Here is an 18,031-nt window from a genome sequence, read left to right on the forward strand (position 1 = left end):
TGGTGCTTTTTTTCTATAGTGTGCAAGCACGGCGACCGCTGATGCAGGGTGGTCGTAACCATGGAAACGAGCAGTGTATAATGTGATGGAAAAATGAATCCAGCCAGCAAAGGAAGCAATACGGATAATCACAATATATTAGTAAGTGACTTGAATTAACTCTCTCTACAAAATAAATGCCATTTCCTGAAGTGACACAACCCCTTTCATGTGATATTGTAATCTTTTGCGGTGAATCTCAGTTGTGTTGTTTATTGCTTAGATTTTATATAATAAAAACAAAAAAGGTGTTTCTTTAGAATTTTTAATATGTTTTTTTAAAATATTTTTTTACTGTATCCAACATTTTTTTAAAACTTTTTTTGTAGTCCCCCCTAGGGGACGCAAACCTGTGATTTGTATGATCACTTCTTTATCACTAACCGAGGACAGAAGCCTGCCGACCATGGCGTCCCAGCTGCAGCATAAAGGTGTCAGCTGTATAACGCAGCCGACACCTCTAAAGTATAAGTACGTTGTTGTACACATATGGGTTAAAAAGGCATTCCCAGTAAAAAAATAAATAAATGCTTTTGAACAAACAATTATGTTACAATGCAACTGTACAAACAGCAGAAGGGGGAAATATTGTAACAGTGCCTCTAAGTGATGAAATGCTTTCTGTCTGCAGCCACCACTAGGGGGAGCTTCTTCCATACAGATCCCTTTTATTAAAGGTGGACATTCACAGTAGCCTAAGGTTTAAATGCATGATTGTCGTACCTCATTCAGACCCCTCTTCTCAATCTCATTTACACATTGAATGACCAGACTGGGCACCATAGGAGGAGTGGTTGGGGCGAAGTCAGACAGCAGCACCTGTAATCATGACAAGTCAGAGACAGCATTTCACAGACCCTAGATATAGAACCATGATCTAGGATCTTCCCTGACACCCCCACTGGTATTGGCAGGGGAGGGTCACCTGTCCTTTTTTTGGTGCCGTGTTCTGAGAGGGCACAGAGGTGGAAGGGCACAGCTTGGGGCAAAAGTCACGGCATTCAGGATGTATTAAAATCCGACAGTTTCTGCACTTTAAAGACATCTTCCCAAACCGGGTCTTATGGCCGCAGACGGAGCACTGCTCGGCCCGGATCATCTGTAATTCAGTACAAAATAAGTTCAATTGTAACAAAATAAAAAGTGTGTAATCACCAATGAATAACATATTACAGTTCACATACAGAAAGAATCTACATAGAAAGTTGAAAAACGTTAAGCATATTGAATTACTTCTCCTGTACTACATCCTGTATTATACTCCAGAGCTGCACTCACTATTCTGCCGTACATACATTACATTACTTATCCTGTACTGATCCGGAATTACATCCTGTATTATACTCCAGAGCTGCACTCACTATTCTGCCGTACATACATTACATTACTTATCCTGTACTGATCCGGAATTACATCCTGTATTATACTCCAGAGCTGCACTCACTATTCTGCTGGTGCAGTCACTGTGTACATACATTACTTATCCTGTACTGATCCCGAGTTACATCCTGTATTATACTCCAGAGTTGCACTCACTATTCTGCTGGTGCAGTCACTGTGTACATACATTACATTACTTATCCTGTACTGATCCTGAGTTACATCCTGTATTATACTCCAGAGCTGCACTCACTATTCTGCTGGTGCAGTCACTGTGTACATACATTACATTACTTATCCTGTACTGATCCTGAGTTACATCCTGTATTATACTCCAGAGCTGCACTCACTATTCTGCTGGTGCAGTCACTGTGTACATACATTACATTACTTATCCTGTACTGATCCCGAGTTACATCCTGTATTATACTCCAGAGCTGCACTCACTATTCTGCTGGTGGAGTCACTGTGTACATACATTACTTATCCTGTACTGATCCTGAGTTACATCCTGTATTATACTCCAGAGCCGCACTCACTATTCTGCTGGTGCAGTCACTGTGTACATACATTACATTACTTATCCTGCACTGATCCTGAGTTACATCCTGTATTATACTCCAGAGCTGCACTCACTATTCTGCTGGTGGAGTCACTGTGTACATACATTACTTATCCTGTACTGATCCTTTTTATGTAGATTCATTCTATATATAAACTGCAATAGCTTCTATAATCATTAATGGTGTCGGGCACCTCATTTTCATTCCCCCTTTCTATGATGATATATCTGATTTACGGTACAACTTTTGGTCCTCACCGTTTTGGACAAGAAGACGTGCGCTTGTGCTGGGTTGTTGGGATGAGGCAATTCTGGTTCAGTTTCTTGATCCGCCTCATTTATTTGTGGTAATATAGACTGGTCTGAAAACAAGCACAGAGACCTCACAAAGTCTGATGCATATTTGATATGTGGTGGTGTCACCTCAGGGACCATTCACCTATTGAGTGAACTGTACCCTCTGACCAGAGGCAGCCCCACATCAAGGCATAGGATTAAAGAAGAAGAGGTGGTGAACCATGCAAGGTGCTGACTGGAATTGTATTCCTAGGAGATGCAGCACACTGCTTTTCCCTGCCTCCTGCTTGTGCGGTCTGACAGGGAGAAACCTATCACAAGCAGGAGGCAGGGAAGACAGGCTGAAGCTGTGCTACATAGAAATACAAGAAGACTCTTCATGATGAGTCAGGAGACAGCGGTTCTAGGTCACTAGTCTGTCACTTGCTGTTCTCAGAATGGATTAAGAGTCGAGCAAGTGAAGTGTGATGAAACCCCGCACCTCTGGCTCTGAAAAACCAGAGGCATCATGGGAAGTGTAAACCACATCTGAGGTCAAGAAAGAATGAAGACAGCAGACAACCCATAGATGGCACTTAAACTAATACAGGTATACACAAGAGCCTAGGCTGCATTATATAGGCATCTTTTTGCTAGAGTGCTTCTTTAAAGTGGACTCCTGGCCTCCCCGACATGTCCGTTTTACGAAATCATTTCATTCCCCTTGCAATAATGGTTCTGGAGCATCTTTTCACATACCATTATATTGCTCTGATCTTCAGTTATTACTACGAGAAGTTTATGAATAAATCTGCAACTGGGTGTTACCAGCCGGGCGTGTGCCCATACCCACTGTCCAACGAACACTGCCAGTGCCAGACTGTGCAGGGACACGCCCCTGCTGGCAACACACAGTTGGGGATTCATTTATAAACTTCACGTAGCAATAACTGAGGAACGTAACAACAATGTAGAGTCATGGTTCCCGAATCATTACTCAGTGGGGAATGCAAGTAGTTACTAAAACAGACACGTCAGGACAGGCGGCATGTCGTCTTTAGAGGGGTTGTGTACGTTTGGAAAGGTTTTGGCGCCCCCCCCCCCCCTTGGGCAGACCTACTCGCCTGCTTCCCAATGCTGGCTCCCAGTTCATGTCCTCTCTGCCAGAGAGAGCACAGGAGCCGGGGGCGAGCGTCGGGAAGCAGGTAAGTATGCTTTCCTTTGTAAGTCTGCCCAGGACAACGTGCACAACCCCTTTAGGGACCAGACACATTTTTGGGATTTTCCATGTCGGCAATCCACTGTTTTAAAAATAATTTCTGCATTATCTTAAATTTTTTTTTTTTTACATTTTTGTTTTTACAAACTGTATGCTGGAATAGTAACATGCACAGGCACCTATAAGAGCATACCGCCAGTATGCCGTAATAGTAAAGCAGTCCTTTTTTGGGATTACAAGATGGCTCGCTCCCCTTCCAGGGGTTAATTAATGGCATCAGATCCCGGCAGTGGCGGCAGGATCAGGGCTGTGTTATAACAGTGCTCCTGAAGCGGAGCTCATAGGTACAGCGGCAGTGATCATGGGATCATTGTGACGGGTATATCAGCAATTATTGTAACCCTTAAAATTTATAAACTTTAATTAAATATCCTTAAAATAAGACACACGGAACAAAAATCATTGAGATTGAACTCAGATAGTTCCACAGCAGGCAGCTATACAGATCCATCCTGAAGGGTGGGGAGAACTGTCCCTAGTCTAGTGCTCAGCCCAGGCATGACCCCTGATGGTGGGGACTCCCTGTCCTCGAACCTGGACTAAAAAGGTCCTAAATCAACCCTAGCAAAGTGGTGGGAGTAGAATAGGTGCCTGTCAGTGAAAATAAAGAAGGAAAAAGAAATACTATACATATACTCTCCCCTATAGAAATAGGGTAAATTGATGGACTCTGTATACAACCCTAGTGCTGTGTTATAACAGTCAACAAGGTACACAGTGCATCAAGGCATATGTAGTCAATTCACCCTAAAAGTAGGTAGACATAAAGAAAACCCAACGAGTTTCCCCCACTATGTGGGATTATCAGGGGGTAAGTAAGCTCAATTGATATCATAGATATCGGATACCAATAATGATAAAGTGATATCCGCAATTTGGGTGAGGACCACCAATAGTGATGTATTAGTGTCCGAACCCTGATTTAGATTGTATCTCTACTTGCTGGACTAGGTGATGGGTATATCAGCCACAGTGTGAAGAAGCACTGTCACATGTCTCTAAGGGGTTAAAATGGCCCCTGGGAATATTTCCCATAAATGCCAGTTACATCCTGATCCTATCACATCAGACCTCAGGATGGTGGATTAAAGGGGGTTATCCAAGACGATAAAAATGTTCCCCATATGCCGGGCCCCCTCACAATGAATATATTTACCCCGCTCCCCGCCACTTATCCCCGTGCACGGATGAAAACATCCGGTGTCGGGGGGGGAGCAGCCAATGGCAGGCAGGGACAGGGACAAGCCTCTATACCAGGGGTGCACAACCTGCGGCCCGGGGGCCACATGCGGCCCTTGATACCATTCTGTGCGGCCCCCAACCATCTGGTAACAGACATGTATGCCTATGTCTTGTGGCTGCTCACATATATTTTTCATGTATTTCTCCCATTAGATGGGAGTCCTGGAAGTGTAACTAGACATTAATGGTATATAATGTGTGTTCAATATGCATAAGTACAATATTTCAGTTGTTAATATACCTTTAAATTTTAATTTCGGCCCTCGTCATTGGTTCAGTCTGGCAATGTGGCCCCCAACCAGGAAACGTTGTGCACCCCTGCTCTATACCATCTAGGGAGGCTCGTCCCTGCCATTGGCTGCTCCCCACCCCCTGGCACCGGATGTTTTCATCCGCGCATGGGGAGAAGCAGCAGCGGCAGTGCGGGGAGCAGGGTAAGTATATTCATTGTGAGGGACATTTTTATAGTCTTGGAGAACCCCTTTAAGGAATGTTATGCTATATAGTCAGTATATGCTCAGCAGAACTCCAAGAGACCCCCACCTTGCATGCATGAGAACGCTTTACTTTTGCGCGATCGTCGGCGTGGTACAGACTCAATGGAGGACGTGGCATGGATTGGACCGGAGTCTCTAATCAACATGGTGGTTTTTGCAATAATTGCTTCCTTAATCTGCAAACACAAAACACAGAATTATAGACCTTAAAGGGGTATTCCCATCACGCTGTTTTATACTTACCTGCTCCCGGCGCACTGTCCACTTCCTGGTTTCGGCAGGGGGCGGGCTCCATCTTGATTGAAGTCTTCTCCCGGCCGGGCGCTGGACTCAGCGCGCACGCCGCCGTGCATGCGCCATGGTGACTTCTTCCTGGCAAGTATACTATACTGGCCAGGAAGAAATCACTATAGCGCATGCGCGGCCTTGGCGTGAGCGCGGCCGGGAGAAAAGAAAAAGTCCTCTGCGCAAGCGCGGCCACCGCGATTCCGGAGAAGAGCGGTGGCCGTAACCAGGGGAGACGGAAGACAACAGTCAGGTAAGTATATGTTCATTTTCTTCTAAGGGGTGGGAATTAGTTAATTAAATATATTTAGAAAAATGATCACTGTTAAATCATTGACAGATTTAACAGTGATCATCAAGAAGGGAATACCCCTTTAAAAGGAGTTGTCCCACGAAAAATATTCTACAGTTTTCAAAGCAGCCCATGGACCTGAAGACTTTTGTAATTGCATGTAATTAAAAATGTATTATAGCTATTCAGTTATTCAATAAGAATGTATCTGTATAGCGCCACCTGCTGTTTTTTCTTATTTCTTTGTCCTGCTCACTGAGATGGCCGCACATGCTCAGTTTTATCCTTCAACTGCCTCCTGAGCTGTGATAGGTAGAGCACGGACACGCCCCCCAGAAAAGACACTCCCCTGAGCTGTCAGCTTGATATAAATCTAGCAGAGCAATGACTGGGAAGATCTCTGGACCCATGTGAGGTACAGGGCTGGTTCTAGCTTTGTTAGAAAGACATTGTCATGTATTATAGGAGGGGGTCGGATTTAAATTTTTTACATTAATCATGGGAAACCCCTTTCAGGTCCTGGGGGAGGGGGTGGCAGAGCAAGACATGAGCATGACACGGGGATTCATACACTATATAGATTGTCATGCTCCGCCCCCTCAGTGTTTCAGTCTTAGCCGGAGTGTTCCTTTAACCGGTACTAAACCTACACAAACATATGGAAGGCTGGTTCTGTCACTGATCAAGATAAAACTGGTCTAAACGGAGAAAAAAAAAAAAAAAAACACCTTAAAAACACGGCCGTTTTCTTCCAAAAACTGTGGCACATCTGTCCAACCTATCAGACGAATGGCATACTGAGGCAGCTGCATAAAATATCACAGCGGGATCAGACTATATAAATTAACAAAAGCCCAAAAAATAAATAAAAATCCTACTGTTCAGTTTACACAGTCCTAAAGAAGAGCATTCCCCTCAAAGGACCTCATTTACATTACGCTGATCCTCTGCCGCCGTCCCCTCTGTAAATCTCCACCGCTGCGCAAGCTCCAAGTTTACTTTGAAGTTGCAAATCAATTTCTTAGTCTTTCAAAACACATCTCATCAGTATTTCAAAAAGAAGAAAAAAAAAAAAAACCCTGTTCCCGATACGCCGCCATTCTACGAGACCAAAGAACCAACCAGAGGAGCAGGGTACGGGCCGAATCCTTTTATCTCGCCAACCTCGGCTTACTGACCTGTAATAGAAGATTACAACAACCAACATCCCTTCTTTATCCTTCCTCTACACACAAGGGGGAAGGGGGGGGGGGGGGGCAGAACGGCGTATACAGCTCAGGCGCTCTGTGCGGTGCAATGGATTTACGGAGCATTTTCCCCTTGACCCTAAATCCTGAGTCCTTCATTACTGTGCAGCTATTCTGGGAAAGCTGGGTGACAACCAACATAGGCTTCCTGGTCCCCTAACACTAAATGTCAAGAGGGACCATGCACATCAGACTACCCCTGAAGGCAATCGCGAGGACCGTCTCCCAGCAATCCCAGTAAAACTAAACAGCTGTATAGGAATTGTATCTTCCTGAGAAAAGCTGGGTGACAACCTCTGAGATCAGATTCTTATTTGGTTGTCGGGTGACAGATGGAAAGCTGGGTGACCACCAATATCACCAACAGTACCGCTCTCACCCAGCTTTCCCGAGAGCAGATAAAAGTAAATCAGCTGTATGTAATTTTTATGGTCCCTTTTACATGCAGCCCCTCGAAAAGAAAAACTGCCAATGCTTTCCTTAGAGGGGTCATTTTAAAAATTATAGTGACCTCTCCCAATTTGTGCACTCCTCTGGGCTCTGGTCTAGGGTATGTATAAAGGGAAATGGGCAGGGGTCTGCATTTGTTAAGGGGGTGTGGTCTGGGGTCTACATTTATTCTAAGGGTCTTGCCTGCCATCTATATTCGTTTGAAGGGGTTCTCCGAGACCAGGAACCCCTGTTCTGACATCTAGCTCTATTCTTCTCCTCCGCTTCTGGTCCCAGCATTAGGATGTGGCGTCTAAACGCATGTCAACCTGCTGGCCAATCAGCGGTGGTGGCAATCACGTGTCGTGCCTAATCATGCTGCGGCTGAGACCACCGATTGGCCAGAGGTAGCATGTTTTATTTTTGACTTTTGTACTCTGCCCGGCCATCTGAACAAGGGTTTCCCAGTCTTGGAGAACCCCTTTAAGAGGATCTATCTTCATTGTGAGGTGTGAAAAAGATCATATGTGCCATCTGCGATTCAAATTCTATAAGAAAAGTGTCGTCAAACATACTTGGGTGGGGCATAAAGGGAAAAAAAAAATTGGCATGGCACCCATAGCTCGCCACTTCCCATTTCGCTCTTTGGAATCTCCATGATGTCGCTTCTCAAAATTTTGCAAGTATTCAGTAAAACCTTTATTTTGTCAGTATGCTGCAGTTATAACCTTCCCAGCATTGGGGCCTCACCAAACAGCTCCCCACATCTCAGCTGCCTGAAGGCAGAATTTTTTCTTTTTTTTCTACAAGTCTCGCCATACAGTGTATTTACATCACCGTAACACACAACGTAGCACACGATCTGCTGTTTTTCCATGCGGCAGCGTTCCCCTCTGAAGCGGAAGGCCAGTGGAGACTCCACTCTCTATATCCAGTGGGTAAAAATAAGAATCAAGCGAGCAACGCTCTGAAAACTTGAGCATCATCTTGCCCAGTTCCGCTCTCTACCAGTAGATGGCAGCCTCAGTCTTCAGCAGACGGAGGCCCCTCGCTCCCGAGTCACGTAGGCTGTAAATTGGACTGCGATGTATATCACGGATTAGTCGCTCTGAATTTTAGCAGTCAATAGATTGTGGACTGCAGTAACTACGGAGCTGTAACTGGACAGATGACAAAACTCAGACCGGCCAAATGACTGTGTACGGCAGTAACAAAGCGGCGGCGGCTTCTAATAGAAAGAGTAATTGTGCACAAGTATCAAGTAAATGTCACATCTAAACAGCCTCGTTAAGAAACAAGGGCATTATGTATTACTATCTGCAGCCAATGCTGCATACATACACCGGAATCTCTGCAGACCACGTCGGGGTATATAGGAAACACAGGAAAATCTCTCTCCACTATGGCTTCCATTTAAGAGGTGAAGTGAGATTTCCACCATCCAGTAGCTTACAGATCCACCTAACATTCTCCCTCCCTCCTCTTCTGACATATCTCTTCGGCAGGTATTGATTTTTATGGTGAATTTTTATGTGAAATTTCCACTTTACAAATGCAGTCATAAGAAAGAGAGAAGATTTGGAAGAAGTCTTACAGGGTGTGTGCAAATATCCATTTTCTAAGGGTACTTTCGCACTTGCGGCAGAGGATTCCGGCAGGCAGTTCAGTCGCTGGAACACTGCCTACCGGATCCGGCAATCTGGACGCAAACTGATGGCATTTGTCAGACGTCCGTCTGACAAATGCATTGAAATACCGGATCAGTCTCTCCGGTGTCATCCAGAAAAACGGATCCGGTATATATTTTTTTTTAATTTTTAAAAGGTCTGCGCATGCACAGACCGGAAAGCCGGATCCGTTTTGCCGGAACACTTAGTGCCAGATGCAGCACTAATACACCAGGCATTCTGGCAAGTGTTCAGTATTTTTGGCCGGAGAGAAAATTGCAGCATGCTGCGGTATTTTCTCCGTCCAAAAAACGTAAGAGGGACTGAACTGATGCATCCTGAACGGAATGCTCTCCATTCAGAATGTATTAGGATGATAAAACTGATCAGTTTTTTTCCAGTATTGATCTCCTGTGACGGAATTCAATACCGGAAAAAACAAAAACGCTAGTGTGAAAGTACCCTAATGCTCTAATACATGTCATCAATCTACCTTCTTGTACAGCTCCTGTGCAGGGCTGTGTGTCTCCGTGGTTACAGACTACAAACAAACCCTCTGTAGTCTGATCCTACAGTCGTGTTACACCACTAATGTAGAGAAGGGAAGCGAGCCCACCCAGCGAAAGCAGAAACCGAATCTGCAGGACAGATCCAAAGCTTGTTAGGGCTGGTGAGGATTCCAAAGTAGAAGGAGGGAGAGGATCCAGCGCGTTACATAAAATCCAAGGCTTAATTATATCAATAAAAAAAAACGTCTTCCCAGTTATAGTCTCACACACTTACGCGTTTCCACCGTCTATTGAGATCCTAGTCATAAGAAAACACGAGGCAGTAGAAACTCGATATGACTAAGACCAAAGTAGATGGTAGAATGATAGCCTTGGATTCTGTGTGACCCGCTGGATCCCCTTTGTCACTTCACTAACTCCGGACCTCTGCTCTACAGACCGGGTCACTCACATTCTCATTTACGATGGCAGCTGTTAAACTCGGCCGAGGTTTCTTCACAAACGGAGCAAACAGGGGAGAAAGTGAGGATCGCTGAGGAGACACAAAACACATGTCAGTTCATTTCCACCGCCTATGAAGAAGCGTCAGCAGATACATCAACCTGCATCATCAACAGGACAACTGCGCCGTTCCCCTTTAAATAGACAGAGGTGTTTCATGTACTCCCTCACCCCCATAAATTGTGAACTATGAAATTTCAGGATAGGCCATCAATATCTGATTGGCAGGGGTCCAACACCTCCGCCCCGTTGGTGCTGCAATAACCACTTCCTTCGAATCCACAATGGAGCACCGGAGATACACTGGACCCTCGCTGATCAGATAGTGATCCTGAAAACAGGCCTTAAATAGCAAAATCCTGGAACATCCCTTAAAATAAGTTTTCCCAGTAAGACAACACACCACCTATCAACAGGAGATGAGTGTCTGATCACCAGGAATAACAGCGTGCATGCTTGACCACCTCTCCCTTCCATTGGGGTATGCAGGACCCCCATCCGACACTTAACTATGCTGTGCACAGATAAAATTGTCATTCTGAGACAACCCTTTTAAAGGCGTATTCCAAATGAGGAGATATGGCTGGCATATGCCATCACATTTTAAAAATCAATAGTGGGTCTTACCCCTGGGACCTTCACAGTCCTGAGAATGAAAGTGTTGCAGTGAGGACTCTGCACGGTGAAGGGGCTGCAGCACTGAAGCAGCCCCTTCATTCTCAGGAATGGTTGAGGGTCCCAGAGGCTGGACCCCCGCCAATCATAAACGTATGGCATATGCTAGCAACTGGATTAGCCCTTTATACTGGTAATACCCCTTCAATTTTCAAATCAATCTTCAATCATTTTGAAATCCAACACACCTGATCCTTCTTCCCTTAGACATCTGGACACCTTCATACACATTAGATGGTTGGCCTATCCTGCCCAAAAATTGGTAGATTTGGCCAGTGTTCAACTAATGTGTAAAGCCATCGTTACACAGGGGAATGCAATAAGAGATTGTAAACTGGGGCGGACGTCATTACAGTATAACAGAGCCTGTTGAACGGTGGACTACCCCATTACAGATATCATCTGTTATCCATGTAGTGGAGCAGATATATACCCACAAGTCCACCCGTTGCAGCTTGAGCAAAGCCTAGCACATAGGGTAAGCCAATGAACCCATGTAACAGGCAAAATAGGTTATAATTTTATTATATCATCTGCTTTTATAATTTTCTTCCCTTTAGCTAACCTCAGTTCTTCATAATCGTCTTCTTTCAGGTCTTCTGTTTAATAATGCATATCTTTGCATGAATACCAGCAGTAATTCCTGTCCATTAGCAGTCTATACTTCCAGTGCTGACCACTAGAGGGCACCTGCACACAGGGCAGAGGAACGTCCCTAATACCTGCACGATGATTTATGAAAAATTCCGGCCAAACCTGCAGGAGCCCGGTGTCCAAATAATGAACTTTTTATTGATCCCCGACAATTTGCTGACAAATGAAGTCAGTTTGTCTGGTCTTTGGCATTAATAACATCTGACCCCTGGTGTCCGAGAGGGAGGAGGGCGAGCGATGGAAGCTAATATTTACATTGAGTAATTGATGTATTTACACAGGGTATTATAGACAAGGTATAGCGTGTGAAATTATATCAGGCAGTACAAATCAGTCACCAGGAAATTCACCGTTATACTGGGCACAATGCCTGGAGGAGCTAGCTCAGCTGAATGTAATGTTACCTTTCACTTAGCGACCCCTTGCTTCATTCTGGAGATAAAGTACTTAGAATCCATATGGAAATGAGCCGTTAAGTGCACCGAGGGCGGGCCCAAGTCACTCTGTGCACCCTTCCTCATCCTGCTTCCTCTGACAACCCTTCCCTCTCCTTCTTGATTCACAGCACCAGGAACCTGACAATCAAGATGACAGAGGAAGCAGGAAGTGCAAGGGTGACTTGGCCCCGCCCTCAGTGCACTTAATTAAACATACTTTTTCTCCAGAATGAAGCAATGGATCGCTAAGTGAAAGGTATCATTACATACAGTTGAGCTAGCCGCCCTACAAAGCAGTTTTAACACTCAATTTCCTGTTGACAGTTTCCCTTTAATCTGGCAACCAATGGGACTTGACAACTGCTGCGTTATCAGATATTCTGGATTATCAGATAAAAAGTAGACAAACTCGCTTGTAAACCCTCCAGGGTGCCAGACTATGAGACTCTCTGGATGACCAGATGCCAGATGAATGGAATTTCACTGCATATACATACTGAGCATGCTTTATACTTAACCCTTCTTTCCCGGGGCTTCAGCTTCACAGGTTTCCCTGAAAATTCCTCCAGATCCTGAGGAGAATAAGAATCTTATGATAAATGTTGCACGAAGAACCGTCCTGCAAAACAGAACTCAAAATCCTGCAGGTCGTCCTTGGAAACAGACGACCGTTTAGCCTCTGCAGGAGAAAAAGAGTGAAGGGAGCACCCTGGCCTCCTTCACTCTTAGGATGTGTGAAACGGCGCAATCAGAAAACCGCGTCTGTTTTGCGGTCCGCAAAACACGGATGCCGTCCACGTGCGTTCCACAATTTGCGTAACAGAACGGGAGGCCCATTATGGAAATGCCTTTTCTTGTCCGCTGACAATAGGAAATACTCCATATTTTTTGCAGGGCAGCGAAACAGATGCAGAGAGCACATTGAACCGAGTGGGTCCGCACCAGTTCTGCAAAATTGCGGAAGGGGGTGGACCCGTTCATACGGTCGACCCAATTACAGTGATGGCCTATCCTACTGATATGTCAGCGCCTTTAGAAGAAGAGAATACCCCTTTAAAGGGGTTATCCAATCTTAGACAATGGGGGCATATCACTAGGATATGCCCCCATTGTCTGATAGGTGCAGGTCCCACCTCTGGGAGAACGGAGCCGGGGAGAGTTGTGGCTGGAGGACCCCGTCCACCACCAGGCGCAGCTCCCCGCCTCTCCCATTGAAGTGAATGGGAGCGCACCACTCATGCGCGGCCACCGCTCCCATTCATTTCTATGGGGCCGACGGAAATAAATCGGCTATTTTCGGCGGCTCCATAGAAATGAATGGAGGACGGCTGCGCATGTGCAGTGCGCCCTCCTCAACTTTCTCCGCTCCGTTCTCCTTGTAGGTGCGGGTCCCAGAGGTGGGACTCGCACCTATCAGACAATGGGGGCATATCCTAGAGATAAGCCTTCATTGTCTAAGATGGGAAAACCCCTTCAAAGAGGAGCGGTCACCTCTCCTGACATGTCGGTTTTAGTAACTACTTGCATTACCCTTGTAATAATTCTGGAGCATCTGTTCTTATGAACACGTTGTGCCTTTCCTCTATTATTCCTGCCAGTTATGAATTAATTACTAGCAGTTTGCAATGAAGGTACAGATGGGTGTTACCAGTTGGGGCGAGTACCTGCACACAGTCTGAAACTACCCAATTAGTGCTGCCAATGTCAGACTGAGCAGGGACACCCCTTCAACGGGTAGCATCCATCTAGAGCTTCATTGCAAACTACCAGTAATTCATTCATAAGTTCTAGTAGGAATAATAGAAGAATGACACAACATAGAGTCACAAGAATGGGTGCTACAGAATTGTTATAACAAGGTTAATGCGAGCACTTAGTAAAACAGACATGTCAGGAGAGGTGAGAGCGACTGCATCCTGTGAAGCTCTCTGCTGGGTGGAAATACCCGCGTCCTCGCCTCCTTCCAGTATCCATACATTTTACCACACTGGGCATACGACTCATCAGGACGCAACCTAATAGGGGAGTTTAGAGCCTCGCTGTTCAATAAATGAGAAGCATTCACAACCTAAGGTAGCTCTCAGCGGGGGAGAAGTTTATCTTTACTGAGATTCTTCCTGTGAAAAACATTTTCCACAAAACTGACAACTTATCGCGCTGAACTCCTAAGGTAAGTATCCCTGTGCTAAACCAGGCCACTAACTGTTTGCACAAGACAGGCTGTCGGACAGTGGACACTCTCCTCCAGACAGTAGATGCTCGGGACGTGTAACACGACCCTAAGCGGCGAGTGCGGGAGGCCGCAGAGCCATCGAGCCAGCTAAATATTAATGCCGTCTCTGGGAGACACCGCAGGCAGCTCTGGACGGTTCAAAAGCATTAAGGAAAGCAAATTACAAACAGGATGTATTCTCAGGAGCACAGTGTGCGAGCGGGGAGGGAGAGCCAAACAGGGTGGAGGGGGGAGAAGACTCCCCACAGGGACCTTTCTCGCCTGAACGCTCAGCGAAAGACTCCCGGTTACACCGAAAGGGACAGAAATTAGCATTTAAATTGGATGGAATGAGATTTTGTGGTTTTATTTTATTAATAAATATAAACCAGTTGTCAGAAGAGTGAAGAGAGCAAGGGCATGGCGTTAGTAAGGGAAACAAGACGGATTTACATGGGTCCTATAACGGCGAGGTGGGGGAGGGGCGACAATGCAGCGGGGCTCACCAGGTCATCGTCAGTCTGGTCATAGCTGATGTCCGACAGAAAGGAACCGCAAGACTCGTCTACCATGGACAATCTGACAAAGAAAAGAAGAAGAATGATCATTTTTCTATCCCGTATTAAAGGGCAACAAAAATCTTTAAAAAAAAAAAAAAAAAAAGGGGTTTCTAGGACAAAAAAGTTTTCGCCTAGAAACCACTCCCACTAATCTGAATGTCCCACTCAGGACCCCCATTTGATGAGAGAGAGCATAGACGTGCTGGAGTTACATGGGCAGCCATACCTTTCAATGCCTAAATGTAATACTATGCGATTTACAGTTTTAGAACTGCAAAAGGTGGTGGTACAGTACATGCAACTTTCAGCGCATGCGCAGTAATCATCTGAAGCAGATGTACTGTTCATGTGCCAATGGTTGAATGTATGATGCAAAATCAAAAGGAGTAAACCACGGCACTGAAATTGTAGTATGCAGTAGTGAGAATATTTTTTTTATTCCATCCAAAAATGAACATGGAGCCATTGGCCTAGACCTTGTTCCCGGCCTATAATGTACATACATACTGCATACTACAATTTGAGTGCCGTGGTTTTCTCCGTTTGATTTTGCAAAAGCATTTACCACTGAGCACCATCTACAATGACCAGGAGCGCCGACCAATTCACTTTTACTTTGAATGTATGGTGCAAGCGCGGAGAAGGAACGGACCACCAGTCAAAGCTTGGGGAATGAACAAAGTTGCAAAATGTAAAAGCTAAGGTGCACACCAAGCGGGCTAGGACCCGTTCCTCAGTGCACTGATGCCCTCATTGCGTAAAAATTAAAACACCCTTTCTACACAAAAGGTGCAACAGAATGTCACAATAAAGGCATTTTAAATCAGCAGGATCAGCCCAAGCTGGCATTATGTCTGGTTTAAAACAGGGTTGATCCTGCTGACAGATGCTCTTTAATATCAGATGTGTTTTGGGACTTAAGGGGTTTATCCAGTTTCTACAAAAAATAACACACACATGCTATAAAATTTAAATAAAATTTAAATGAGACTACTCACCTCTTCGCTCCCTCGCTGATCTAACACTTGCTCCCTTTACCACTGATTGGTTTCAGTGCTCATGTGTCAGCTGCTTCTTGGGGTCGGGGAAATGTCCGTGCTGGATCGGCAGGAGAACTGGTATTTGTTTTTTTACAGTATTTGCTGTTTTTTTTTTTTTTTTAAGTGAATAATCACGTTTGATGACCAGACGTGCTGGTTAAATGGGCATAACGTTATCCACTTTTTAAAAAAAACAAAACATTTTTTCATCTCCCCCCGAGACAGATGGAGCTTTATTATTTGAGCAATTTACACACCTAATATTTTTTAATCACACAGTGGATCCCTATTATAGGATTTATTTGTGTCCTCTATTATCTGATGTTTATTTTGAGCTAGGGCTGCACGATATGGGAATTTTGTGCGATTGCGATTAGGGCCCTAAAAATTGTGATAACGATGTGCGATGCGATATTTTAAGGGAATTGTTGCTAGAGGTCTATTTGCTTGGATTTTCAAGGCAAAAGCACACAGAAATTACTGATAATGCTGAAATGTAGTTATGCTTAACTCAAGAACTGAAATGCAGTGTTTTTCAAAATAAAACTTTTACTAAATTAAATAACATATTTGCATTACTTCAAAAGTACAAAATACAAAACTTGCCATTTTCTTAATAGCACTGCACAGAACAGATAAATAAAATAGAATAGATATATAAACATGTGTTCATTAAAATATCGACTTGCCTCCAGCCCCTCCTCCCTCCCTGCACTGTAACTGATGTATCGCCAGCCGCGCTGTGCAGCATAGCGGCCGGCGATACATCCGTGTCAGCCACGTAAAAAGTCAACCATCACTTTATAAGACGCACGGCCATTTCCCCCCCCCCCCCCCAAAAAAAGTTTGTCTTATAAAGCGAAAAATATGGTAATACAATTGCAGCATTTTTGGGTCGGCCAATTGGCGATTGCGATATGGCAATTTATTGCGATTGCTTTGGCGATATATTGTGCAGGCCTATTTTGAGCTATAACACGATTACTGTACCAGGACCAGTGCTTTGGACGAGCTGGCAGAGCATAGCAAGAGCGTTTTTTTAAATGTCTTATTATTGTTATTTTTTTTCTAATGACTGCCTTTTTTTTTGTCATCTAACATGTCCTCCAGCAGGGCATAAAAGACATTATTTGATTACTTCTGCACGGCAGTTAGACCTTCTTCACACAAATTAATTTTTATTTTTTGGAGGTAAAAAATGCCATGTGTATTTTTACCCTTTTTTGGGGGGCACTTTGCAGTCGTTTTTAAACTCCCATAAAGATACTCAAGAAAAAAAAAAAAAGACATACCTAGAGAGAATGCTGTTTGACAAAAATGCCACAAATGCAACAAAAAAAAAAAAGGCAGTGTTAAAAATGCCTTTTCTATGGCAAATTTCATATTTCACTATAGACTTAATTTCTTGATGGCCACATGAAAGAATGTGCAAAAACTCAGCAAAAAATATGCAGAAAAACCCCTACGGTAGGTGAAACCAGGCCAAAAGGGAAAATGCCACAGCTCTTACAATCAAGGTATTACAATCAAGGCCTCATTAGGTATAGGAGCTCCATCATATGGCACGACACTGCTTCTATCGTATACACATTGGGGCACATTTTAGACGCCGGTCTTAAAGGGGTCCTCTCACTTCAGTAAGTTGCATTTATCATGTAGAGAAAGTTAAAGAGGACCTTTCACCGATCCTGACATTGTGAACCAAGTATCATGACATATACAGCGGCGCCCAGGGATCTCACTGCACTTACTATTATCACTGGGTCGACGCTCCGTTCTCTCCGTTATGTCCTCCTGTATGTTCGGGACTTGGTTTATAGTAGGGCGGAGTCTGCCCTTTTCCTGTGGGGCGTCTCCTTCTCTAGCTGTAGCGCTGGCCAATCGCAGCGCAGAGCTCACAGCCGTGGGAGTTTTTTTTCTCCCAGGCTGGGATCTCTGTGCTGCGATTGGCCAGCGCTACAGCCTAGGAGAAGGAGACGCCCAGCAGAACAAGGGCAGACTCCGCCTACTATAACCAAGTCCCCGAACATACCGGAGGACATAACGGGAGAACGGAGCGTCGCCCAGGGATCTCACTGCTCTTACTATTATCCCTGGGCGCCGCAAGTGCAGTGAGATCCCTGGGCGCCGCTGTATATGTCATGATACTTAGTTCACAATGTCAGGATCGGTGAAAGGTCCTCTTAATACCAGGCACTTTACTAATGTATTGTGATTGTCCATATTGCTTTCTTTGCTGGCTGGAATT

General features: G+C 44.8%; 1 protein-coding gene across 1 annotated transcript in view; it reads right to left on the reverse strand.

Moving 5' to 3' along the window:
- LOC121008833 (rac GTPase-activating protein 1-like) overlaps positions 1-18,031 on the reverse strand; it is a 35,791-nt gene that overhangs the window by 4,465 nt on the left and 13,295 nt on the right. Inside the window, exons 4-10 of the mRNA XM_040441532.1 lie at positions 14,690-14,762; positions 12,490-12,543; positions 10,156-10,236; positions 5,322-5,451; positions 2,240-2,343; positions 965-1,138; positions 763-858 (exon numbers count right to left, since the gene is read on the reverse strand). Coding sequence (XP_040297466.1) covers positions 763-858; positions 965-1,138; positions 2,240-2,343; positions 5,322-5,451; positions 10,156-10,236; positions 12,490-12,543; positions 14,690-14,762 — 712 coding nt within the window. The remainder of the gene's footprint in view (positions 1-762; positions 859-964; positions 1,139-2,239; positions 2,344-5,321; positions 5,452-10,155; positions 10,237-12,489; positions 12,544-14,689; positions 14,763-18,031) is intronic.

Source organism: Bufo bufo, chromosome 7 (genome assembly GCF_905171765.1).
Source record: "Bufo bufo chromosome 7, aBufBuf1.1, whole genome shotgun sequence".
Taxonomy (NCBI): Eukaryota; Metazoa; Chordata; class Amphibia; order Anura; family Bufonidae; genus Bufo; species Bufo bufo.